Here is a 26,130-nt window from a genome sequence, read left to right on the forward strand (position 1 = left end):
CATTAAAAGCGTCTTGTTAAGCTACTGGGACCTCCACGTCTCTTGTGAGGGGCATTCAAAGCGTCTTGTTAAGCTACTGGGACCTCCACGTCTCTTCTGAGGGGCATTAAAAGCATCTTGTTAAGCTACTGGGACCTCCACGTCTCTTCTGAGGGGCATTAAAAGTGTCTTGTTAAGCTACTGTGACCTCCACCACTTTTCCGAGGGGCATTAAAAGCATCTTGTTAAGCTACTGGGAAGTCCACGTCTCTTCTGAGGGGCATTAAAAGCGTCTTGTTAAACCACTCTGAACTCCACAGCTCTTCCAAGGGGCATTGAAATGTTGTTTTTAATTAACTCTAACCTCCATGACTCTTCGAACGGGCATTGCATTTCCTCCTAATTTTTGGCAGCTTTTGCTTGGAAGGCATAAGCAAATACTATGGGAGACCCACTACCCAATAATGGGAATAATGTTTGTAATATGCTGTACTGCATGGCTCTTGTAAGGGGCATTGCAAGTTCCTCCGTCTTAATTTTTGGCAGCTTTTGCTTGGAAGGCATAAGCAAAGAGTATGGGAGACCCACTCCCCAATAATGGGAATAATGTTTGTAATATGCTGTACTGCATGGCTCTTGTAAGGGGCATTAAAACCGTCTTGTTAAGCTACTGTGACCTCCATGTCTCTTCAAAGGGGCATTAAAAGTGTCTTCTTAAGCCACTCTGAACTCCACGTCTCTTTCAAGGGGCATTGAAATGTTGTTTTTAATTACCTCTAACCTCCATGACTCTTCCAACAGGCATTGCATTTCCTCCTAATTTTAGTCAGCTTTTGCTTTTCAATGCATAGGCGAACACTAAGGGAGACCCACTCCCCAATAATGGGTAGAAGGTTTTTAGTACGCTGTAATCCACGTCTGTTTCAAGGGGCATTGCAGTTCCTCATAATTTTTGGAAAGCCTTCCATTCACTGCTTAGGCCAACAGTGCACAGGAGACCCAGTTGCTATAAATGGAAAAAAAGGTTTATTTAAGGCCCTCTGACCTCCATGTCACTTCCAAGGGGCATTGGAGTGCCTCGAAATTTTTGGTAGGCATTGCACTCACTGTATGCCCTATAACTGTGTAGCCGAACCGCTCCTTTTGGTACAGAAACATATCCTACAAGACATGTGTGGTTGACTGGCCTGATATTGATGTGAATGGTCCCTGTTCCTCCTGCTCTTTCTCCTTTGCCACCACCTCATCCATCATTTATCACCTGAAGCTTTGTTTTAATGGAAGTCATAGAACTGGGATGGTAGCAGGAAAACATGCAGCAATCCTCGGAGGAGGTAGGATATGCGCCAAAACGCTGACCACCTCAGGACTAGCCGCTACTACATACATGCGCTTGCATTCCAAGAAAACAAAGCAGATGCTAACTTCTATCATCATCATCATGCTCCTCACCTTGGCACTCTCAACTCCCCTGATGGAGAAGCCAGGGCCCACTGGAGGAGTCTGGTTCTCTGGTGGGCTCGTCCAATGCTGCCCTAAAGCAGGACGGGCTAAGAAAAGTGTGTGGGGGAAATTGACAGGAGAAATAGGGGCAGCTGGGGATCGTTTATGGATACCAGGCCGCCAACGCAGCCATGACGTGGTGGCCAGATTCCGCCTCCACATGCCTAAAAGGCCCAATGTCAAGTGCAAGCAAGCAGTATGGTATTGCAGCCTGGGGGTGGGTGGTTGGCTGCATATTTGCACTTGCATTGCAAGGAATGGGGGAGGTACAATTGAACACTGCCCTGGGACAAGGACTTGCACGGGGATAGTTGCAAGTCTGCATCTTTTGATGCGGCAAGGATCGCTTCTGATGGGCACACTTTTAGGCAGTGACCTGGGTGTCAGAGATGCTTCCAGGGGTCTTCCCCATGCTGTTCCCATGTCTTTTCAGCACTGTATGCATGTGTCACACACCACATGGCCAGATAAGGTTGTAAAATGTTAAAATGACATTTCCCGGTGAATGCATTTGTCACGGTTGAAAGCAATACAAAAGTGCAAAAACGCATAAAAAATGCTACTTGTGAACATAGCCCAAGGTGTGGAGGAGTATTTTTGTTTTTGGTTATTTATTTTACCTTATACACAAGTCTTTACCCTGGAAAGGATGTTCCTTAACATATTTCACAGGAAAACCGTTTCAGTTTCGTTTTTGAACGTTTTATTGTGAGCCCTTAAAAGTGGCTTAATACCTCTGACCACGTTGTTGACAGCAGTGACCTGGGGGTCAGAAATGCTTCCTGGGGCGATCCCCATGCTGTCCCCATGTCATTTGAGCACTGTCACTATCGTTTTGGGCACTTGTTAGGCTTTCTACAGACTGCCGGGGGTGACGCCGCAAAAATGCTCGGGTCTCCCATAGACTAACATTGGGCTCGTTGTTCGGGTCGAGCACCCGAGTATCAGGGCGAGCTCAGCCCGAGCTTCGAGCACCCGAGCATTTTAGTGCTCGCTCAACATTAGTCATCACTCATCTCTGCTCTACTCCTCGCACTTTGTAATCACACAGTTCTGCAGTGAGATCAGTGAGGAGTCCAAAAATAGGAAAAGTGGCTTATTTAATACTAAAGTCCTACACCTATAATAGCCGCATGGCTACCAACTGGCTATAGTCCATACAAAACAGAAAACGGCACAAGTTGTTTTTCTTCAGAATTTATCCAAAAATATTTCACCCAGTAAATACACAAGTAATAGAAATAACTGCAGTATATTCACCACTGAGCAAATCATCCAGACTGCAGTACAGGCCTGAGCAAGATCCTGCGGCCGCAGGTGTGTGTCCCTCATCATCCGTCAGGGTCTCTGCTCAATCTATGGAACTGCAAGTCTGCACAGGGATCACCCAGGATCTGTCTGCACAGGGATCACCCAGGATCTGTATGCACAGGGATCACCCACACCCAGGATCTGTCTGAACAGGGATCACCCACACCCAGGATCTGTCTGCACAGAGATCACCCACACCCAGGATCTGTCTGTACAGATATCACCCACATCCAGGATCTGTCTGCACAGGGATCACCCACACCCAGGATCTGTCTGCAGAGATCACCCGCACCCAGGATCTGTCTGCACAGAGATCAACCACACCCAGGATCTGTCTGAACAGGGATCACCCACACCCAGGATCTGTCTGCACAGGGATCATCCGCACCCAGGATCTGTCTGCACAGGGATCACCTGCACCCAGGATCTGTCTGTACAGGGATCACCCACACCCAGGATCTGTCTGTACAGAGATCACCCACACCCAGGATCTGTCTGCACAGGGATCACCCACACCCAGGATCTGTCTGCACAGGGATCACCCGCACCCAGGATCTGTCTGCACAGGGATCACCCGCATCCATGATCTGTCTGCATAGGGATCACCCGCACCCAGGATCTGTCTGCACAAGGATCACCCGCACCCAGGATCTGTCTGCCCAGGGATCACCCGCACCCAGGATCTGTCTGCACAGGGATCACCCGCACCCAGGATCTGTCTGCACAGGGATCACCCGCACCCAGGATCTGTCTGCACAGGGATCACCCGCACCCAGGATCTGTCTGCACAGGGATCACCCGCACCCAGGATCTGTCTGCACAGGGATCACCCGCACCCAGGATCTGTCTGCACAGGGATCACCCGCACCCAGGATCTGTCGGCAAGTCGGAAGCTTGCTCAGGCCCGTACAGCAGTCTGAATGATTTGTTCACGGTGGTGAATATACTGTAATGTCATTTCTATTACTTATGTATATACACACTGGATGAAATATTTTTGGATAAATTCTGAAGATCAGTGCGGAGAACATACTGTCAGGTCATTATTTTGTGGGGCGTGATCTTTTTTCCAGTGTTTTGCTGCAGGGGTGGACACTGACAGCTTGGGGCCCCTGTGCAAGAAATGTCTGGGCCCCTCTCTACTTGGTACGCCACTTATGATTAGGGCAATCTGGCAATGGGATCCCCTGGAGCCACGGGCTACGTGCAACACGCCAGGTTGCCCTCATTATTACCGCCCTGCAAGCAGGGGCGAACATAGAAATCACAGGACCCACAGCAAAAGTTCTATTTGGGCCTCCACACCTCTAACAAATATTTATATTTTTTCACTGAGATGGATATATATATATACTGTGTGTATATAATATAAATCCTTTAGGAATCGGTTCTGCTGGTTCCAGTGCAGCCATACTTGCAGTCAAGTGACAACTGGAGTGTCAGCTATGTCAGTGAATAGAACACTGCAGATGTGGCTGATAGTGATGAGCGAGCACTAAAATGCTCGGGTGCTTGTTGCTTGGGTCGAGCACAATACTCGGGTGCTCGACCCGAGCAACGAGCCCAATGGAAGTCTATGGAAAACTCAAGCATTTTTCAGGTCTGCAGAGGGCCTAAAACTTGCCCAAATCGATGGGAACAGAGCTCAAATGTCATGGTGTAACGGGTCTGGGAGGTGGAACCTCTGAGCTACTATACAAAGGGGCAGTCCTTGTAAGGAAGCGGGTGGCTCCCAGGGAAGGCGGGCAGGTAGTCACGGCAAGTGACAGGGACAGTCTCTGGGTAGAAGGGGCAGGAAGTCACGGCAAGTGACGGGGACAGTCTCTAGGCAGGCGGATGGTCACGGCAAGTGACAGCAGGGTAAGAGTCTCTAGACGGGCAGGTAGCAGGTGAGCGCTCCCAGGTGAGCGGGCAAGAGTCTCTGGACAGGCAGGTGGTCCCAGCGAGTGACGGCTAAGCCTCCAGGTAGGCTAGCAGGTAGGTAGCAGGTAAGCGCTCCCAGGTGAGCGAGTAAGAGTCTCTGGACAGGCAGGTGGTCACAGCAAGTGATGGCTAATCCTCCAGGTAGGCTAGCAGGTAGGTAGCAGGTAAGCGCTCCCAGGTGAGCGAGTAAGAGTCTCTGGACAGGCAGGTGGTCACAGCAAGTGACGGCTAAGCCTCCAGGTAGGCTAGCAGGCAGGTAGCAGGTGAGTGCTCCCAGGTGAGCGAGTAAGAGTCTCTGGACAGGTAGGCAGGTATCAGGCAGGTATCAAGCAGGAATCTGGCAGGTGACTGGCAGGTAACTGGTAACGGGACCTGAGGGCTGAAGCAGAGTTGAAAGGCTTTGCAACAACATTGCTCGGGCACCTCCATTTTGGAGGAGGTGCCTTATATATGGTTAGGTCCTCCGGCCATTGGCCGGGGACTCCTTAGGACGGTGCGCACGGCCCCTTTAAGAGAGGGGGAGCGCGCGCGCTCCCTAAGCACAGAGGCCGGGAAGCAGCGCATGCTGCCAGCAGAGCGGGAGAAAGCCGCCGGGCACGGAGCGGAGAGGTGAGGGGAACGGCGTCCCTGTCTGGCAGGAGGCAGGGACGCCGACGCTACAGTACCCCCCCCCCCTTTAGGCCCCCCCTTTTTTAGGCCAGAGAGAAATTTATCAAGGATGAGCGGGGCATGGATGTTCTCCCGGGGCTCCCATGTTCTCTCCTCAGGACCAAACCCCTTCCAATCCACTAGAAAAAAGGACTTTCCTCTTACCCTTTTGGGGGCCAGAATGTTCTCTACCTCAAACTCGTTTTCAGCGGAAACCGGAGCAGGAGGCGTACCTGTAGACTTGGAAAAATAGTTAAGTACCACGGGTTTGAGTAGAGATACATGGAAGGAGTTAGGAATCCGCAAGTTGGCTGGGAGTTTCAATTTATAGGCCACCGGGTTGATTTGTTTGATAACTTCCAGTGGGCCGATGAACCGAGGCCCTAACTTGTAGGAAGGAGCCGGACATACTTGGATGAGAGCCAGGACGGAATTGTGGTGGATCCAGATGTCTTTTGTCAGCCTGATTTTTCATCCGCTCGGATGACTGAAGAAGTGCGGATCTGGTACTTTCCCAAATGGAGGAAAATTCGTTAATGAGAGATTCCGCAGCCGGATTGTCCACCGAGGTGGAGACGGGAAACGGGATCCGAGGATGCTGACCGAAGACTACAAAAAACGGGGATTTGGAGGAAGATTCGCTCTCGTGATTATTGTAAGAAAATTCGGCCCACGGTAAAAGATCCACCCAATTGGAATGGTGAGCATTAACAAAGTGCCGGAGGTGAGTGGTTAAAATTTGGTTGATCCGTTCTACTTGGCCATTGGACTGTGGGTGATATGCAGAAGAAAAGTCCAAGGTGACCCCCAGCAGTTTACACATGGCTCGCCAAAAACGAGAGGTGAACTGAACCCCTCGGTCGGATACAATGTGGAGAGGAAGACCGTGTAGATGGAAGACATGATGGATAAAGTCTTTAGCTAACTCTGATGCAGACGGGGGACCCGGCAAGGGAATAAAGTGAGCCATTTTGGAAAAGCGGTCAGCGACCACCCATATGACCGTACAACCGGCAGAGACAGAGAGGTCCGTTATAAAGTCCATAGCTATATGCTGCCACGGGGCAGCAGGTACAGTAAGAGGAAGGAGACGGCCGGCTGGCAGACGTCTCGGAACCTTGTTGCGGGCGCAGGACACACAGGCTGAAGCAAAGTCTATTACGTCCTTGTGCAGGGTAGGCCACCAGTAATGCCGGGAAATAAGCTGGAGGGTCTTTTTCTAACCAGCGTGGCCAGCTAGCTTGGACGAGTGTCCCCAGTGTAGAACCTTCTCACGATCAGGAACAGTTACGAATGTCTTACCGGGTGGAAGATGATTTAGATTCACGGGGGCCACCTGCATTACTTTGGCGGGGTCGATGATGTGTTTAGGCTCCTCCTCAAGATCAGAGACCAAAAAGGATCGGGATAAGGCATCAGCTTTGATGTTCTTGTCAGCCGGGCGAAAATGTAGAATGAAATTAAAGCGGGCGAAGAACAAGGACCACCGGGCTTGGCGCGGGTTAAGTCTCTGGGCACTCTGGAGGTAAGCCAAGTTCTTGTGGTCCGTGTAAATTATTACCGGGTGAAGAGCCCCCTCGAGCAGGTAACGACACTCCTCCAGTGCCAGCTTAATGGCCAACAATTCTCGGTCTCCTATAGAATAGTTGCGCTCAGATGAGGAGAAGAGTTTGGAGAAGAAGCCGCAGGTTACCATTCTTCCGGAAGACGACTTTTGGGTAAGACCGCTCCGGCTCCGGAGGAGGAAGCGTCGACTTCTAGAAAGAATTGTTTGTTGCCGTCCGGACGATGCAGCACAGGGGCGGAGGAAAAAGCTCGTTTTAAAGAAAGGAAGGCCTCCTCTGCTTCGGGCGGCCATTCTCTGGGATTAGCGCCCTTACGGGTGAGCGCCGAGATAGGGGCAGTCCGGGAAGAGAAGTGCAGAATGAAGAGGCGGTAGTAGTTGGCGAAGCCCAGGAACCGCTGAATAGCCTTCAACCCCTCTGGTCGGAGCCACTTCTCGATGGCAGACAGTTTCTCAGGGTCCATTTGTAGGCCGGTCTGAGAGATTATGTAGCCCAGAAACGGAAGCGAGGTCTGCTCAAAGAGGCACTTCTCATATTTAGCGTAGAGGTGGTTCTGCCTGAGCCTGAGCAGGACCTGACGAACGTCCCTCCGGTGAGTGAGAAGATCCGGAGAGAAGACCAAGATGTCGTCCAGGTACACCACCACGCAGGAGTAGAGAAGGTCACGGAAGATGTCATTGACCAACTCTTGAAAGACGGCGGGAGCGTTACAGAGACCGAAGGGCATTACAAGATATTCATAGTGGCCGTCCCGGGTGTTGAATGCCGTCTTCCATTCATCCCCCTGATGGATACGGACCAGATTATACGCCCCACAGAGGTCCAGCTTGGTGAAGATTCTAGCCCACCTCAGACGGTCAAATAATTCAGGAATGAGCGGAAGGGGGTATTTATTCTTCACTGTGATCAGGTTAAGGCCTCTATAGTCTATACAGGGACGGAGTGAGCCGTCCTTCTTTTTGACGAAGAAGAAGCCTGCTCCCGCCGGGGAGGTAGATTTCCGGATAAATCCCCGGGCCAGATTCTCCTCAATATATTCAGACATGGACCGGGTCTCAGCAGCGGACAAAGGGTAAATACACCCACGGGGAGGAGTAGCGCCGGGCATCAGGTCAATTGGGCAGTCGTATGGTCTATGAGGGGGTAATGTCTCTGCTTCTCTTTTATTAAAGACGTCCGCAAAAGACCAATAGGGAGCCGGTAGGCCGGGTAGATTGGCTGGGGTAGGAGAAGGACGAGCAGGATGAACGGGAACTAAACAAGTCTTATGGCAGTCCTGTCCCCAGCGAAGAACTTCTCCGGTCTGCCAATCAAGCACGGGTGCGTGTTTCAGAAGCCAAGGTAGGCCTAGCTAGAGGGCGTGAGAGAGCCCAGGCAAAACATGGAAGCAGATGCTCTCAGAGTGCAGCATTCCAACCTGCAGAGTTATGGATTCGGTGATGAGTTGGATGGGATGTGGTAAGAGGCCCCCATCCACGGCGGCGACAGACAAGGGTACAGCCAGAGGTTTGGTGGGAATGCGGTATTTCTCTACCAGGGACTGAGAAATGAGATTTCCGGCAGCTCCAGAGTCAAGTTGAGCCAGTTCAAAATAACGGTTCTCCCCGCAGATGATAGAGACCGACAGCATTAGAGATGGAGAGGGTTTATTTCTGTCTAGGGTGACCTCTCTGAGCGATCCTAGACACAGGCGTTTCCCGACCTCTCCGGGCAGGAACGGATCCGGTGCTCCTTACTGCCACAGTAGAAGCAGCTCCCCTCGGCACGGCGTAATTCCTGACGGGTCTTGACCATCTTGGTCTGGTCGACCTGCATAGGCTCGGGTGAGTATGCCGGAGGAGTAAAGGAGGAAGTGACGGGTCTCTGGAAGGTAGGGGCAAGGCGTGGAAACCTCCTCTCACGGGTGACCTCTTTGGTGCGCTCCTGGAACCGGATGTCAATCCGGGTGGCAAGTGAAATTAAGTCGTCGAGAGTGGTAGGAATGTCCCGACCGGCGAGTTCATCTTTAATACGGCCGGACAGACCCTCCCAGAAGACGGAGACCAGGGCGTCGTTATCCCAGGCAAGCTCCGAAGCAAGGGTACGGAACCGTATGGCATATTGGCCCACGGTGAGACTTCCTTGGCGGAGGCGTAGCAGAGATGAGGCGGATGAGGTCCTCCGTCCTGGTTCGTCGAAGACCTTCCGGAAAGCCGAGAGAAAGGCTGGCAGATTGGACACCAGGGGGTCTCCTCTTTCCCATAGAGGATTTAGCCAAGTCAGCGCCTCCCCCATGAGATGGGACATGATGAAGGCTACTTTGGCTCGGTCGGTGGAAAACTGGTGTGCCAACAGTTCGAAGTGCAGAGTGCACAGGTTAATGAAGCCCCGTGCCTGACCGGGATCTCCACCAAAACGAGGTGGGGCGGTGAGGCGGGGACCGGGAAGAGATGCCATGGAATTGATGGGCAGCGGCGCTGCCGGGGTAGGAGTCGTGCGATTGGAAGCCGGTACCGAAGATGTAGTCAGTGTGTCCAGGCGTGAGTTAACACTATGCAGGTGGCTCAGGATTGACTCCTGTTGGGACCTCTGACGGGACAGTTCATGGCAAAGGTCCGAGAGCGAGGGAGCTTGGGTGCCACCGGGTTCCAGCAAACTGTAACGGGTCTGGGAAGTGGAACCTCTGAGCTACTATACAAAGGGGCAGTCCTTGTAAGGAAGCGGGTGGCTCCCAGGGAAGGCGGGCAGGTAGTCACGGCAAGTGACAGGGACAGTCTCTGGGTAGAAGGGGCAGGAAGTCACGGCAAGTGACGGGGACAGTCTCTAGGCAGGCGGATGGTCACGGCAAGTGACAGCAGGGTAAGAGTCTCTAGACAGGCAGGTGGTCACGGCAAGTGACAGCAGGGAAAGAATCTCTAGACGGGCAGGTGGTCACGGCAAGTGACAGCAGGGAAGAGTCTCTAGATAGGCTAGCAGGCAGGTAGCAGGTGAGTGCTCCCAGGTGAGAGGGCAAGAATCTCTGGACAGGCAGGTGGTCACGGCAAGTGACGGCAGGGCCTCCAGGTAGGCTAGCAGGCAGGTAGCAGGTGAGCGCTCCCAGGTGAGCGGGCAAGAGTCTCAGGACAGGCAGGTGGTCACAGCAAGTAACGGCAGAGCCTCCAGGTAGGCTAGCTGGCAGGTAGCAGGTGAGCGCTCCCAGGTGAGCGGGCAAGAGTCTCTGGACAGGCAGGTGGTCCCAGCGAGTGATCGGATTCAGGTCTGGGGAACGGGCGGCCAGTCCATAGCTTCAATGCCTTCATCTTGCAGGAACTGCTGACACACTCCAGCCACATGAGGTCTGGCATTGTCCTGCATTAGGAGGAACCCAGGGCCAACGTGTTACGGGTCCGGGAGGTGGAACCTCTGAGCTGCAATACAAAGGGGAAGTCCTTGTAAGGAAGCGGATGACTCCCAGGGAAGGCAAGCAGATAGCCACAACAAGTGACGGGGACAGCCTCTGGGTAAGTAGGCAGGTGGTCACGGCAAGTGACGGGAACAGTCTCTGGGTAGACAGGCAGGTGATCACGGCAAGTGACGCGGACAGTCTCTGGGTAGACAGGCAGGTGGTCACAGCAAGTGACGGGGACAGTCTCTGGGTAGACAGGCGAGGCGGATACCTGACAGGTAGCTGGCGGGCGCTCCCAGGTGAGCGAGCTGACGGAGACAGCAGGTAACAGGCAGGTAACTGGTGGACGCTCCCAGGTGAGTGGTCTGACAGACGAGGCAGGTGACAGGCAGGTAACTGGTGGACACTCCCAGGTGAGCGGTCTGACAGACGAGGCAGGTGACAGGCAGGTAACTGGTGGACGCTCCCAGGTGAGCGGTCTGACAGACGAGACAGGTGACAGGCAGGTAGCTGGTGGACGCTCCCAGGTGAGAGGTCTGACAGACAAGGCAAGTAACAGGCTGGCAGGCAGGATGAGAAGTCAGGCTAGCAGCGGAACCTGAGGGCTGAAGCACAGGTGAGACACAGTACAAACAACATTGCTCGGGCACCTCCATTTTGGAGGAGGTGCCTTATATATGGGAGGTCCTCCAGCAATTGGCCGGGGACTCCTTAGGACCTTTAAGAGAGGGGGATCGCGCGCGCGCCCTAAGCACACTGCAGGGGAAGGAGCGCGCCGGCAGCAGCGGGGAGAGAAGCGCTGGAGGACGCCGCGCCAGAAGCGGGGAGGTGAGAGGGACGGCGTCTCTGCCTAGAAAGGGGCAGAGACGCCGATGCTACAGTACCACCCCCCTTTAGGCCCCCTCCTTTTTTGGCCAGAAAGAAATTTTTCAAGGAGAAGCGGGGCGTTGATGTTCTCCCTGGGTTCCCAAGTTCTCTCCTCAGGACCAAACCCCTTCCAATCCACCAGAAAAAAGGTTCTCCCTCTTACCCTCTTGGAGGCCAGAATACTCTCTACCTCAAAGACGTCTTCAGCGGAAACCGGAGCAGGAGGAGCACCTGGACTATTGGAAAAAGAGTTAAAGACAACGGGTTTGAGGAGAGATACGTGGAAGGAGTTGGGAATCTGTAGGGTGGCCGGGAGTTTTAATTTGTAGGCCACAGGGTTGATTTGCCTGAGGACATCGAAGGGACCGATGAATCGAGGGCCCAACTTGTAGGAGGGTACTTTGAGCCGCACATGTTTGGAAGAGAGCCAAACCTTGTCACCCGGACGGAATTGAGGCGGATCTAGACATCTCTTATCAGCATATCTCTTCATCCGCTCAGAGGACAGAAGAAGAGCGGACCTGGTACTCTCCCAAATAGTAGAAAATTCGCTGACAAGAGACTCCGCAGCAGGGTTGTCCACAGAAACGGAGACAGGAACTGGAATCCGGGGATGTTGGCCACCGACCATAAAGAACGGGGATTTGGAAGAGGATTCGCTCTCATGGTTATTATAAGAGAATTCGGCCCATGGTAGGAGATCCACCCAATCGGAATGGTGGGCATTAATGAAGTGCCGGAGGTAGCTGGTCAGGATCTGATTGATCCGCTCCACTTGACCATTGGACTGTGGGTGGTAAGCGGAGGAGAAGTCCAGGGTGACGTCTAGCAGCTTACATGTGGCTCTCTAGAGGCGTGAGGTGAACTGAACCCACGATCCAACATGATGTGGAGGGGCAGGCCATGGAGACGGAAGATGTGGCGGATAAAGTCTTTAGCCAGCTCGGGTGCAGATGGAAGACCAGGCAGGGGAATGAAGTGGGCCATTTTAGAAAAGCGGTCAGCAACCACCCAAAAGACTGTACAACTGGCAGAAATAGGAAGATCGGTGATAAAGTCCATAGCAATGTGCTGCCAAGGAGCAGCAGGTACGGGAAGGGGCAGGAGATGGCCGGCTGGTAGATGTCTGGGAACTTTGTTACGGGCACAGGAAGAACAGGCCTTACGACGTCCTTACGCAGGGTAGGCCACCAGTAATGCCGGGTAATGAGTTGGAAGGTCTTCTTTTGGTCAGCATGGCCAGTTAGTTTAGAAGAATGTCCCCAGCGAAGAACCCTCTCCCGATCAGGTACAGCTACAAACGTCTTACCGGGTGGGAGACGAGTCAGATCCAAGGGGGCCACATTCATCACCTTCGAGGAGTCAATGAGGTGCGTAGGCTGCTCCTCTTGATCGGAGGACAGGAAGGACCGGGACAAGGCATCAGCTTTGACGTTCTTGTCCGCCGGACGGAAATGAAGAATGAAGTCAAAGCTGGCAAAAAACAACGACCACCGGGCCTGGCGAGGATTGAGTCTCTGGGCATTTTGGAGATATGCCAGGTTTTTGTGATCCGTGTAGATAATTACCGGATAAAGGGCCCCTTCAAGCAGATAGCGCCACTCCCCCAGTGCCAATATGACGGCTAGCAATTCACGGTCTCCTGTGGAGCAGTTGCGCTCAGACGAGGAGAAGATTTTGGAGAAGAAGCCGCAGGTTACCATTCTCCCGGTAGAAGATTTTTGGGTGAGTACCGCTCCGGCTCCGGAGGAGGAGGCATCAACCTCCAGGTAGAATTATTACAGTCCGGACGGTGCAGGACAGGAGCAGAGGCGAAGGCTTTCTTTAAGGAAAGGAAGGCCTCCTCAGCTTCAGGCGACCATACCTTGGGATTTGCCCCCTTACGGGTAAGCACAGATATGGGAGCAGTCCGGGACGAGCAGTGTGGGATGAAAAGACGATAGTAATTGGCGAAGCCCAGGAATTGCTGTATCGCCTTCAAACCTTCTGGACGGGGCCATTTTAGAACGGAAGAGAGCTTCTCGGGATCCATTTGCAGACCTGTCTGGGAAATAACATAGCCCAAGAATGGTAGGGAGGTCTGGTCGGAGAGACACTTCTCGTATTTGGCATAGAGGTGGTTCTGCCGAAGCCTAAGCAGGACCTGACGAACATCCCTTCGGTGTGTGGGGAGATCCGGAGAGAAAACCAAGATATCGTCCAGGTATACCACCACGCAGGAGTACAGGAGGTCACGGAAGATGTCGTTGACCAGCTCTTGAAAGACAGCGGGGGCGTTATAGAGACCAAAGGGCATCACAAAGTACTCATAGTGACCGTCCCGGGTATTGAATGCAGTCTTCCACTCGTCTCTTTGACGGATACGGACCAGGTTATATGCTCCTCGTAGATCCAGCTTGGAGAAGATCCTGGCGCCCTTGAGACGGTCAAACAATTCGGAGATGAGCGGCAGGGGGTATTTGTTTTTTACAGTGATGAGATTGAGTCCTCTGTAGTCAATACAGGGACGTAGCGAGCCGTCTTTCTTTTTGACAAAGAAGAATCCGTCTCCAGCCAGGGAGGTAGATTTTCGGATAAATCCCCTAGCCAGATTTTCTTCAATGTATTCAGACATGGCCCGGGTCTCGGCTGCAGACAACGGGTAGATACGCCCACGGGGAGGAGTGGCGCCAGGTACCAGATCGATCAGGCAGTCATATGGCCTATGGGGTGGCAACGTCTCTGCTTCCTTTTTACCGAAGACGTCCGCATAGGGCCAGTAAGGAGCCGGGAGACCTGGTAAATTAGCTGGAGTAGGCGGAGGGCGAGCTGGGCGGACCGGAACCAGGCAGGTCTTATGGCAGTCTGGACCCCACCGGAGTACTTCACCGGATCGCCAGTTCAATACGGGTTCGTGTGTCTGGAGCCAAGGTAGACCTAGCAACAGGGAGTGAGAGAGTCCGGACAGCACATGGAATGAGATTTTCTCGGAGTGCAGCATTCCCACCTGCAGGGTTATGGGTTCAGTGACGAGCAGGATGGTCTCCGGGAGAAGTCTTCCATCCACGGAGGCGACTGACAATGGTTCAGCCAGGGACTTGGTGGGAATACGGTATCTCTCTACAAAAGACTGGGAGATGAGGTTTCCAGCAGCTCCAGAATCCAGGTGGGCGAGTTCAAAGTGACGGTTTTCTCCCCAAGCAATAGAGACCGACAAAGTCAGAGACGGAGAGGGCTTACTTTTGTCTAGGACGACCTCTCCGAGTGGTCCTAGACACTGGCGTTTCCCGGCTTTTCCGGGCAGGAACGGATGAAGTGCTCTATACTGCCACAATAGAAACAGCTTCCCTCGGCTCGGCGAGATTTGACCATCTTGGTCTGGTCGATCTGCATAGGTTCAGGCGAGTGAACCCAGGGAGTGACTGGTTGAGAGGCAGGTCTCAGGGAAGTAGGAGCAGAGTGAGAAAAGTCTTTCTCCCAGGCAGTCTCTTTGGCACGTTCTTGGAACCGGACGTCAATCCGGGTAGCTAGTGACACCAGGTCATCCAGAGTGGTAGGAATGTCCCGACCAGCTAACTCGTCCTTAATCCGGCCGGAAAGACCCTCCCAGAAGACGGACACCAGGGCCTCATTTTCCCAGGCAAGCTCAGAAGCGTGGGTGCGGAACCGTATGGCATATTGGCCCACGGTGAGACTCTCTTGGCGGAGACGTAGCAGAGAGGAGGCAGAAGAGGTTTTCCGTCCTGGTTCATCGAAGACTTTCCGGAAAGCAGCGAGGAAAGACGGCAGGTCGGACACAAGGGGGTCCCCTCTCTCCCACAGAGGATTTAGCCATGCCAGTGCCTCCCCAGTGAGATGGGACATGATGAACGCCACCTTGGCCCGGTCGGAGATGAACTGGTATGCCAATAGCTCAAAGTGCAGGGTGCACTGGTTTATGAAACCCCGAGCTAAAGCAGGTTCGCCGACAAAGCGTGGAGGTGCCAGAAGCCGAGGTCCATAGCCGGGTGCCATGAAGGGACTGGATTGCGGTACCACAGGAATAGGCACGGCTGGACCAGAGGTAGACAAAGATGAGTCACACAATGCGCCTAGACGAGAGTTAACGGACTGTAGATAGGACAGTACCACTTCCTGCTGAGTTTTCTGACGTAAGACTTCCTGGTGCAGATCGGAGATCTGGGGGTCACCGGGTTCCATGGCCCGAGCAAACTGTTACGGGTCCGGGAGGTGGAACCTCTGAGCTGCAATACAAAGGGGAAGTCCTTGTAAGGAAGCGGGTGACTCCCAGGGAAGGCAAGCAGGTAGCCACAACAAGTGACGGGGACAGCCTCTGGGTAAGCAGGCAGGTGGTTACGGCAAGTGACGGGAACAGTCTCTGGGTAGACAGGCAGGTGGTCACGGCAAGTGACGGGGACAGTCTCTGGGTAGACAGGCAGGTGATCACGGCAAGTGATGGGGACAGTCTCTGGGTAGACAGGCAGGTAGTCACAGCAAGTGACGGGGACAGTCTCTGGGTAAACAGGCAGGTGGTCACGGCTAGTGACGGGGACAGTCTCTGGGTAGACAGGCAGGTGGTCGCGGCAAGTGACGGGGACAGTCTCTGGGTAGACAGGCGAGGCGGATACCTGACAGGTAACTGGCGGGCGCTCCCAGGTGAGCAAGCTGACGGAGACAGCAGGTAACAGGCAGGTAACTGGTGGACGCTCCCAGGTGAGTGGTCTGACAGACGAGGCAGGTGACAGGCAGGTAACGGGTGGACACTCCCAGGTGAGCGGTCTGACAGACGAGGCAGGTGACAGGCAGGTAACTGGTGGACGCTCCCAGGTGAGCGGTCTGACAGACGAGACAGGTGACAGGCAGGTAGCTGGTGGACGCTCCCAGGTGAGCGGTCTGACAGACAAGGCAAGTAACAGGCTGGCAGGCAGGACGAGAAGTCAGGCTAGCAGCGGAACCTGAGGGCTGAAACACAGGTGAGACACAGTACAAACAACATTGCTCGGGCACCTCCATTTTGGAGGAGGTGCCTTATATATGGGAGGTCCTCCGGCAATTGGCCGGGGACTCCTTAGGACGGCGCGTGCGGTCCCTTTAAGAGAGGGGCAGCGCGCGCGCACGTGCCCTAAGCACACTGTCGGGGAAGGAGCACGCGCCGGCAGCAACGGGGAGAGAAGCGCTGGAGGACGCTGCGCCAGAAGGGGGAGGTGAGAGGGACGGCGTCTCTGCCTAGAAAGGGGCAGAGACGCCGATGCTACACAACAGCACCAGCATATGGTCTCACAAGGGGTCTGAGGATCTCATCTCGGTACCTAAAGGGAGCCAGGCTACCTCTGGCAAGCACATGGAGGGCTGTGCGGCCCTCCAAAGAAATGCCACCCCACACCATTACTGACCCACTGGCAAACCGGTCATGCTGAAGGATGTTGAAGGCAGAAGATCGCTCTCCACACTCTGTCACATGTGCTCAGTGTGAACCTGCTTTCATCTGTGAAGAGCACAGGGCGCCAGTGGCAACTTTGCCAATCCTGGTGTTCTCTGGCAAATGTCAAGCATCCTGCACGGTGTTGGGCTGTGAGCACAACCCCCATCTGTGGACGTCGGGCCCTCATACCACCCTCATGGAGTCGGTTTCTAACCGTTTGAGCAGACACATGCAGATTTGTGGCCTGCTGGAGGTCATTTCCATGGCTCTGGCAATGCTCCTCCGTGCACAAAAGCGGAGGTAGCGGTCCTGCTGCCTGGTTGTTGCCCTCCTACGGCCCCCTCCACATCTCCTGGTGTACTTGCCTGTCTCCTGGTAGTGCCTCCAGCCTCTGGACACTACAGATACAGCAAACCTTCTTGCCACAGCTGGCATTGATGTGCCATCCTGCATAAGCTGCACTACTTGAGCAACTTCTGTGGGTTGTAGAGTCCGTCTCATGCTACCACGAATGTGAAAGCACAACCAACAATCAAAAGTGACCAAAACATCAGCCAGAAAGCATTGGTACTGAGATGTGGTCTGTGGTCCCCACCTGCAGAGCCACTCCTTTATTGAGGGTGTCTTGATAATTGCCAATAATTTCCATCTATTGTCTATTCCATTTGCACTACAGCATGTGAAATTGATTGTCAATCCGTGTTGCTTCCTAAGTGGACAGTTTGATCTCACAGAAGTTTGATTTACTTGGAGTTATATTCTGTTGTTTAAGTGTTCCCTTTATTTTTGTGAGCAGTGTATATTAGGTGTTCAGATGAGCTGTGGAAGTGGTTGGCCACATAGTGCAGACAACAGCTGGAGAGGGCCAGCAGAGCAGACGCATAGGACCCTGCTGCTGCCGTGGTGTCCTGAGCAGTAAGCCTCCTCGCCCGACCTTTTCTTTATGATATGTGCTGGGAATGGAACAGTGGAGGGAGCAGGAGACGTACTTTAAGTCCTACTCTTCCTCCACTATTGTTCCCAGTGTGCTGTGCGGCCCGGGCCCCCTGACTACAGGTGAACACTCACCATTGGGACATGCCGTGCAGGACAGAGACAGCAGCCAGCGAGCGCTCACCAGTCAGGTGTGGAAAGCGTTCATTGGTCAGTGTCTCTCTGCCTGCATGATACACCCCCTTTTTGGAATCCCTAGTCCTGCCCTCTGCACACTGCTCCCTCCCCGGCTCTGGGTGTCAGAAGGATTACCAGTGGAGGGGAGAGCAGCCCCAAGCTGCTTGACACCGGGCCCCTTACACTCCCACCCATAATCTTTACTGAGGGTCTCCATAACGGCTGTGTGGGCTGCTCCTATGGGTAGTATGCACCTGCAAGGGCCCCTCTCCACCTCCAGGCCCCACTGCAGTTTCACTGGCTGTATGTCCGTCCCTGTTTTGGTGCCTGCTTATGACTGCTCGCGGTCATTTTATTGAGCTCTGCAGCCACTATTCCATGATGTGACCAGTTTAACATGCTCAAGCTGCTGGAAGGTCTTTAAACATCCAAATCATTTTATTTTTTTACTTTTTTAATTTTTGTTCCCCAAATTTGTTTTGGATTAGATTTGACTATAAAATCTGATTGGGAACCAAATCGATTCAACAAAAATTTAAAGTGTAAAGTGTTCCAACGCCTACAACTACCCTGAAAAAACATCTACGACACGCTCAGGCCTCCCACAATTTATTAATATTTGTAAAACACAGTGAATATAATTACAGTTTCTCTAATTTATGAGTTCTCTGATGTAAACCAAGACTATATTTTTGTATAAAACGTTTGTCACACAGTGAACATGAATACAGCTTCTCTCCAGTGTGAATTTTCTCATGTATATTAAAACTTGATTTATTTGCAAAGCATTTCCCACATTTTGAACATGAATACGGTTTCTCTCCAGTGTGACTTCTCTGGTGTATAACAAGATGTGATTTATTTTTAAAACATTTCCCACATTCTGAACATGGATACGGCTTCTCTCCTGTATGAATTTTCTGATGTCTAATAAGACTTCCTTTACCTGTGAAGGTCTTCTCACATTCTGAACATGAAAATGGCTTTTCTCCTGTGTGAATTCTCTGATGTGAACTAAGATGTGCATTAAGTATAAAGCATTTCCCACATTCTGAACATGAATACGGCTTCTCTCCAGTATGAATTCTCTGGTGTTCAACAAGATGTGATTTACTTCTAAAACATTTCCCACATTCTGAACATGAATACGGCTTCTCTCCAGTATGAATTCTCTGGTGTTTAACAAGATGTGATTTACTTCTAAAACATTTCCCACATTCTGAACATGAATACGGCTTCAATCCAGTATGAATTTTCTGATGTTTAACAAGACTTGATTTATTCCTAAAACATTTCCCACATTCTGAACATAAATACGGCTTCTCTCCTGTATGAATTCTCTGATGTGTAATAAGACTCCGTTTATCTGTGAAGGTCTTCTCACATTCCGAACATGAAAATGGCTTTTCTCCTGTGTGAATTCTCTGATGTGAACTAAGATATGCTTTAAGTATAAAGCATTTCCCACATTCTGAACATGAATACAGTTTCTCCCCTGTATGAATTCTCTGATGTTTAATAAGATTTAATTTATCTCTAAAGCATTTCTCACATTCCGAACATGAAAATGGCTTTTCTCCTGTGTGAATTCTCTGATGTCTAATAAGGCTCCTATTATCTGTAAAAGACTTCTCACACACTGAACATGAATACAGCTTCTCCCCTGTGTGAATTTTCTGATGTGTAATAAGGCTCGCTTTAACTGTATAAGACTTCCCACATACTGAACATGAATACAGATTCTCCCCTGTGTGAATTCTCTGATGTGTAATAAGATTCCATTTCTTTGAAAAGCATTTCCCACATACTGAACATGAAAATGGCTTTTCTCCTGTGTGAATTCTCTGGTGTTTAACAAGACGTGATTTATATGTAAAGCATTTCCCACATTCTGAACAGCAGTATGGCTTTTCTTCTTTGCGCTTTCTTTGTGTCTGAGCTGAGCTTTTAGTAAGTTGCTTGTCACACTGAAATCTTGTATCCACTTTGCCACCTGGAGTTGTGGTAACAATGTGAGATTGCTCAGGAGAGGGTTCCTCATGATCAGGAGGATTATAAGAAGGTGAAGTGCTGTGAAGTCCAGAAGGTGCAGGAAGGGTGATGAGGTTTTCTCCATTAGAGTGTTTCCTGATATCTTCTCTTTTACAATATAGTGAATTACCGTTATTCTCACAATGATTTCCTATGAGGATGAAAGATAGAAAAAAAAAATCGCATCTAATCTCCAACGCAAATGAGATTTCTACATTTATTTCATGGAGCTCACAATGAAGACCCTCGACAGTGAAAGTACCGGTAATAAGGAAGACAACTACATGCCATAACATTAACACAATGACGGGTAAAGTGAATGACACTTATAAACTGGGGACATTGGCACAAGTCAGGGGTGGCAGAGATAAGACAGAAAATTAATCGTTCGTAAAGGGAACCTGTCATCAGGATTTACCCCCTTAATGTACCACCAGTGCCATTTCACTCTCTCAAGCTTCCCATCATGCCCTTAGTTAAGAAAAGTGTCCACACAATTTAAAACAGAGTTTTAATATTTCATTACAGTATGCAAATGAGATTGACTAATCACAAAGGCGGCCCTACATCCACAAGTAGCCGAGCTCCAGTCCCCCGTAATCATGTCTACAGCACACCTAAGGGCATGATAGGAAACCTTAGAAGGAGACTGAAATAGCACAGAAGGTACATGAAGGGGGTAAGTCCTAGAAAACAAAAAATGGAGTGAAACACCTTGTAAAAATCCCTGTTAACTGCTAATTCTGCTCTTTTCTGCGCTGCGTCAATCCCTTGCAGAGATATTCACATTTGTTCCTCCTGGAGCGCACTATGTGAAATCTCTGCGTTCTTCAGTCGTCTTCAGGGACATGTGCTTTCTCCAGTCTTCCCAGGTGCTGACAATCACAGCGTGGCAGCCTCACTCTGCTAGATCAGATGCCGAGCTGTGATTAGCAGCCTCTGGGAGGGGTGAAAGCGAATGTCCCCAAAGAAGACTCTGAAGAAAGCCCAGCTGGACTGCAAAGTAGAGATTTCACATGGTGCACTCCAGAAGGAACAAATCTGAATATCTCTGCAATAGAGTGACGCAGTGAAAAACGGAAAACAGCAGAAGAATCAGGGGAGCTCAGGGGTATTTACAAGGTAGTTAACTAAATTTTTAGAACAAGTGACAAGTTCTCTTTAAAATTTGTGCTGGAAGCATGAAAAATGGTCAAACGTATGTCAAGGCAACTAGTTCAGGGTGTCTGAAAAGTAAACTAGTTTACCCAGTATGCACCATGATCCATGGAAAAAAAAAAAACTAGAGTAGCACAAAGCACTGAAATAGTTAATTCTGGATGGTTAGAGTGCCCATGATCCCCCTGTCCACCACTAGAAGTGCTTGTAATGGGCAAAGGAGTATAAGAACAGGATCATGGAGCAGGAGAAAATGGCCTCTTCTAATGAATCACATTTCCATCACGTGGCCGGCCGGTGATGGTGCGTCAGTTTCCTTGGGCAGAGCTGGGGCAGGGGGCGCTATGAGAAGACTTTCCCATTACTGAGATAGGAGAGGACTGTCACTACTGGTCAGAGTCCATGTAGATGGGAGGAGCTCGGCCTCTAGCCCCGCCCTCCTCTCCCCTCCCCCTACACAGAATCTTATCAGTAGCGTCCGTCACCTCCGATCTCAGCGATGTAACAATGTTTCCTAACTGAATAGAGGTTTTACCCCGGAACCGAGAATCCTGAGACGGAATAAGAAATACGCAGATTTCTGTGGAGACTCCGGGGACAAAGTTTCCTATTTCCATCTCGTCTATTCTTACAATTCATGAAGTTTATTCTTCTTATTCTTGTGTAATAAAGACTGATCAGGACGTTGTGTATATTATATGGTAACAATGAGAAATACTGTTATCATGTAACAATACATCACTTATCAGAATTTGGAAACACAAAACTAAATATATTTGTTATTGTCTTGGATTAGTTGTATTACCGCAGCTACAGCGACCCTCCACCCCGGGACAGAACACTACACATTTCCCTGTACCGTCCCCTATGTGGTCCTCTGCCCTCCGCTGCCCCCTCAGCTGAGATCGGTGGTCCCTTCCCTGTCTTCCAGGAAGGCCAGTGCAGTGGCATGGGGAGTGCAGTAATACGTCTACCCCACCCTCCCCTGCCTTTCCTGTGTTGTGACCTATGGGCAGCGCCACATCCTATTAATTTCCCAGCAGTCTGCGGGGCGTCACCAGTTACAGATGTATTCTGCACCTGGTTTCATTGCTCCTTTTTGTCTTTGTTAGAGCAGCGGTCCTCCTCCTCCTCCCATCAGTGTTTATCCTCTTAATATCCCGCAGTCACCATATTATACAGCACTGTGCACTTACAATTGCTCATTTTGCTTTTCTACCAAGTTAATTCTTCTCTTTTCTCTGCTCAATGTAGAAACAGGAAGTCTCTTGTCCCTGCATTTATCATTCCCCTCTTCACCTCCTGACACAGCTGACCCCTCCTTCCCTGCCAGAGACTTTTGCAGTGACTTATGACTCATACAGGGAAAACCGACCTCCAGTTTCTCCATAGAGCTTAGAAGGATTCAGCTCGTCAGTTTTTAATCATGTGATATCATAACCTAATGGAAAAGAGAAGAATTAGCTGGTAGAAAGTAAAATGAGCAATTGTAAGTGCATAGTGCTGTATAATATGATGACTGCGGGACATTAAGAGGATACAAACTTTGATGGGATGAGGAGGTGGAGGAGGACGGCTGCTTTAAACTTATATGGTTTCCATAATACCCCGGGATGACTTAGGCCTCCACTCTTATTAGGCTTCCTGATTCTGACCTCGTCCCGCTTCTCGATTGTCTAGTACCTGCCATCTTTGGGTCAGATCTGACATGTCGACCTTCTTCTGCCAGCTCGCTCTACCAGCCAGCACCAGTATGAGGAGCAGCCCCGGTGTCTGTGCTGTAAGTCCAGATCACTGTACAGTGGTAAAAAGATGGAAGCCGGGAAACCTCTGGGACCGGCTGTATGGAGACTGTGTGTAAGCGCCTTATTATTAGGAACGGCCAGGTTTCCTCCATCGGTTCACCGTTACAGGAGGCAAATGGAGGACACAAGGAAGGGAGTCTATATATGATAACCGTATAGTCACTTCTCAGTCTCAGGGTGGAGGGTCGTTTTATCACTCAACTTGTGCAGCTCATGAAGAGAATATAATCTAATATATATAATCGTCTTATCCCGTCTGTCTGTCTGTCTGTCCAGGAAATCCCGCGTCGCTGATTAGTCCGGCCGCGGCCAATCAGCGACGAGGGATTTCAGAACAAGATGGCGGCCGCTAGCGGCTCATCTGCCGCACGGAGGTCAGTGGCGATGCAGCTGGGAGATGAGCGGTGCCGGTCATCTCCTGGCTGCTCGCAGCATAAGTACCCTGACCGGCTGCACCGCTGACCTCCATGCGGCTTCCGTCGGGATCTCAGCGGCTAGGGCCGCTGATCTCCCGACGGCAAGTGTGAAGGGAGGACCGGGGAGCGGCGCCACCGATCGGGAGACTTCTGCTGCGGTCATCTCCCGGCTGCTCGCAGCAGAAGTACCCGCACAAACAGCGCCGCTCCCCGGTCGTCACTAATACGGTTCGCTGATTGGTCATAGCCGCCGGCCGCGACCAATCAGCGATATTGGCGCAAAATTTAAGCACGCTCTCCGGCCAATTGGCGCCGGATTTAAAATAAGTATGCCACCGTCGGGAGATAGCAGGGCTGACTCCGCCCATCTGGTCATGTGACTCACCAACTGCCCATGACGTACTGAACATGTTTTGTCAGTCACAGTGTGACGTACTTCTGTCACGTTTACTGAACACGTTCTGCCAGTCACAGCGCTCTGAACAGATACTTCTTTACGCTTCCTGTCTTCCAATGGGTCGTAAGCGAAAATACGCCACTGAGGATGACAGAAAAGCAGCAGAAGCAGCAAGGAAACGACAACGTCGAGGGCGGAGGCCGTACAAGCCAAGATAAGGGGGCCATACAAACCAGGATTAAGGGAATGACGGAGCCTTACAAACCACAATTAGGGGATGAGGGAGCCATACCTACCAGGATATCGAAATTTAACAGTAGCTGCTGCATTTCCCACCCTAGGCTTATACTCAAGTCAATACATTTTCCCATTTTTTTGTTGTAAAATTAGGGGTCTCGGCTTATACTCGGGTCACCGCGCACAGGCAGCATGTGACCCCCGGCTGCAGCCGGCTCTTGCTTCTGCTTATGTCACGACTATTTGCGGCTGCAGCCAGGGGTCTCCTGTTTCGCGTTCCACGGTGAGTGATGGGCTGTGGGCGGGGTTATCCCCCATCCCGTCACACCCGGCATTCACCGCACGCGCATTCACTGACAGAGCACGCGGTGGATGCTGGGTGTGACACGATGGGGGATAACCCCGCCCACAGCCCGTCATTCACCGAGGTACGCGGAACAGGAGACCCCTGGCTGCAGCCGCAAATAGTCGTCATGTAAGCAGAAGCAAGAGCCGGCTGCAGCCGGGGGCATTACGTGCTGGCTGTGCGTGGTCAGCGATGTTGTCACAAGCAGTATTGACAACATGACGTAATTACAAAATTCATTAGGGGCCCCAGGGGGATACATTGGGGGGTTAGTTTAAAGTAGTGCACAACCCATTAAAATACTGCTTCGCTGATTAGTCGCGCCCGGTCGGCCGCATACATATTCTAGAATACCCGATGCATTAGAAACGGGCCACCATCTAGTTTAATAATAACAGCAGAATAAAGTTGATAAAGTTATGTAATAAGATGACAAATAAAACTCATCCCACACAAAAACCTCCTCATACAGCGAGGTCGGTAATGAGAAATAGAAGATGGCTCCTGGAATTCAACAACGGAAAAAAAATTGTCCTGGTCTATAGAGGGAATTTCCAGTTTAAGAAAACCCATCCACCGGCTGTTTGTTTGAAAAAAGGCAACCTGTGCTTTACTTAAAAAAAGCGGACAGCTGGGCCTGATGTTTATAGCCTGGGAAGAGGGTAATACCCATGGAGTTTCCCAGGCTATAAATGTCCGCTCACAGCTGTATACTTAGCCTTTACTGGTTATTAAAATGGGGGACCCCCAAAAAAATGTGACGTGGCCCCCCTATAATTAATAACCAGCAAAGGCTAGGCAGACAGCTGTGGACTGATATTAATAGCCTAGGAAGGGGCTATGGATATTGCCCCCTTTCGTGGCTAAAAACATCAGTTCACAACCGCCCCAGAAATGGCACATCCATAAGATACGCCAATGCTGGCGCTTAGCCTCCGGTCTTCCCACTTGCCCTGGTCCAGTGGCAAGTGGGTTAATAAGGTTGGAGTTCATGTCAGCCTTGTATTGGCAGATGACATGAAGCCCAGGTTAGTAATGGAGAGGTGTCTATAAGACATCCCCATTACTAACCCCACCATAGTAAAATTGTAAAGACAAAACACCACACAACAATTTAGATTCTTAAGTAACCAAAAACAATTATATTTACCCAATGACTAATCCATCTGAAGCCCATGTCTCCTGTAACAAAAATAAAATAAGGAAACATAATACTCGCCTGTCCGATGTGATGAAATAATCCAGATTGTCCCAAAACGATCAGATCATTGATAGAACAGTCACATCAGAAGAAGCTTCGTTCTTCTGTGACTTTTTCATGTGTAACAAGACTTAACTGTAAAGCATTTCCCACATTGTGAACAGGAGTACGGCTTCTCTCCTGTGTGACGTCTTTCATCTACAACTAGAGTTGACTTTTGTGGAAAACATTTCCCCCATTATCGGCCTTACAGACACATTTTTTTTATTGATTTTTGTTTTTTATTTTTCCTCCTCACATTTCGAGAGTCATAATGTTATTGGTCACTAAGATGTGCAGTTCTTCTGCTATTCACCCTATAAATGTAAGAAAATACTGACAACTGGGTGTTACTATTGTTCCCCCATATTGTCCAATCAGTGCTGAGTGTCAGAAGTGTGGGGACACATGTATGGAGAACGGTAACACCCGGTTATCATGTCATTCATAAATGTCGGAGGAACGGGCGGGAATCTGAGCAGCAGTTTCTTTCTTTGGTAACAATTCTTGTCGGAGAATAATTTCATCCTATTTATTGGTGGTATGTTTTTTCAGAACATGGATGAGGACGTCTTCTTACCTTCTTTTGGGAATTTATGTACTTTGCCATTGGAAAGAAAATTATTTATTCACGTTAGAGGCTCAGATGGGGGGACGATTTGTAGACGACATTTTGTTTGTCTGGAGAGACCGTGAGTGAAGATTCTTCTAAAGGGACGTTCCCAAAATCACAATGTGCTCTTATAATAAAGTACACACTGGTTATTGTGAATATAACCCCTGTATAACATCTGGCCTGTTTTGCACATATCACCCCCTGAGTATGCCC

At 50.7% G+C, this 26,130-nt stretch overlaps 1 protein-coding gene across 3 annotated transcripts in view; it reads right to left on the minus strand.

Moving 5' to 3' along the window:
* Positions 1–18,271: 18,271 nt before the first annotated feature.
* Positions 18,272–26,130, minus strand: part of LOC141272882 (uncharacterized) — a 556,358-nt gene continuing 548,499 nt past the window's right edge. For all 3 annotated transcript variants that reach the window (XM_073684030.1, XM_073684049.1, XM_073684039.1), the window contains one exon: positions 18,272–19,853. In XM_073684030.1, the coding sequence (XP_073540131.1) occupies positions 18,313–19,853 (1,541 nt within the window). In that variant the 3' untranslated portion in view covers positions 18,272–18,312. The remainder of the gene's footprint in view (positions 19,854–26,130) is intronic.

The sequence above is a fragment of the Phyllobates terribilis genome, unplaced genomic scaffold (assembly GCF_046119375.1).
Source record: "Phyllobates terribilis strain yellow unplaced genomic scaffold, ASM4611937v1 Scaffold_1__5_contigs__length_1240528914, whole genome shotgun sequence".
Lineage (NCBI taxonomy): Eukaryota > Metazoa > Chordata > Amphibia > Anura > Dendrobatidae > Phyllobates > Phyllobates terribilis.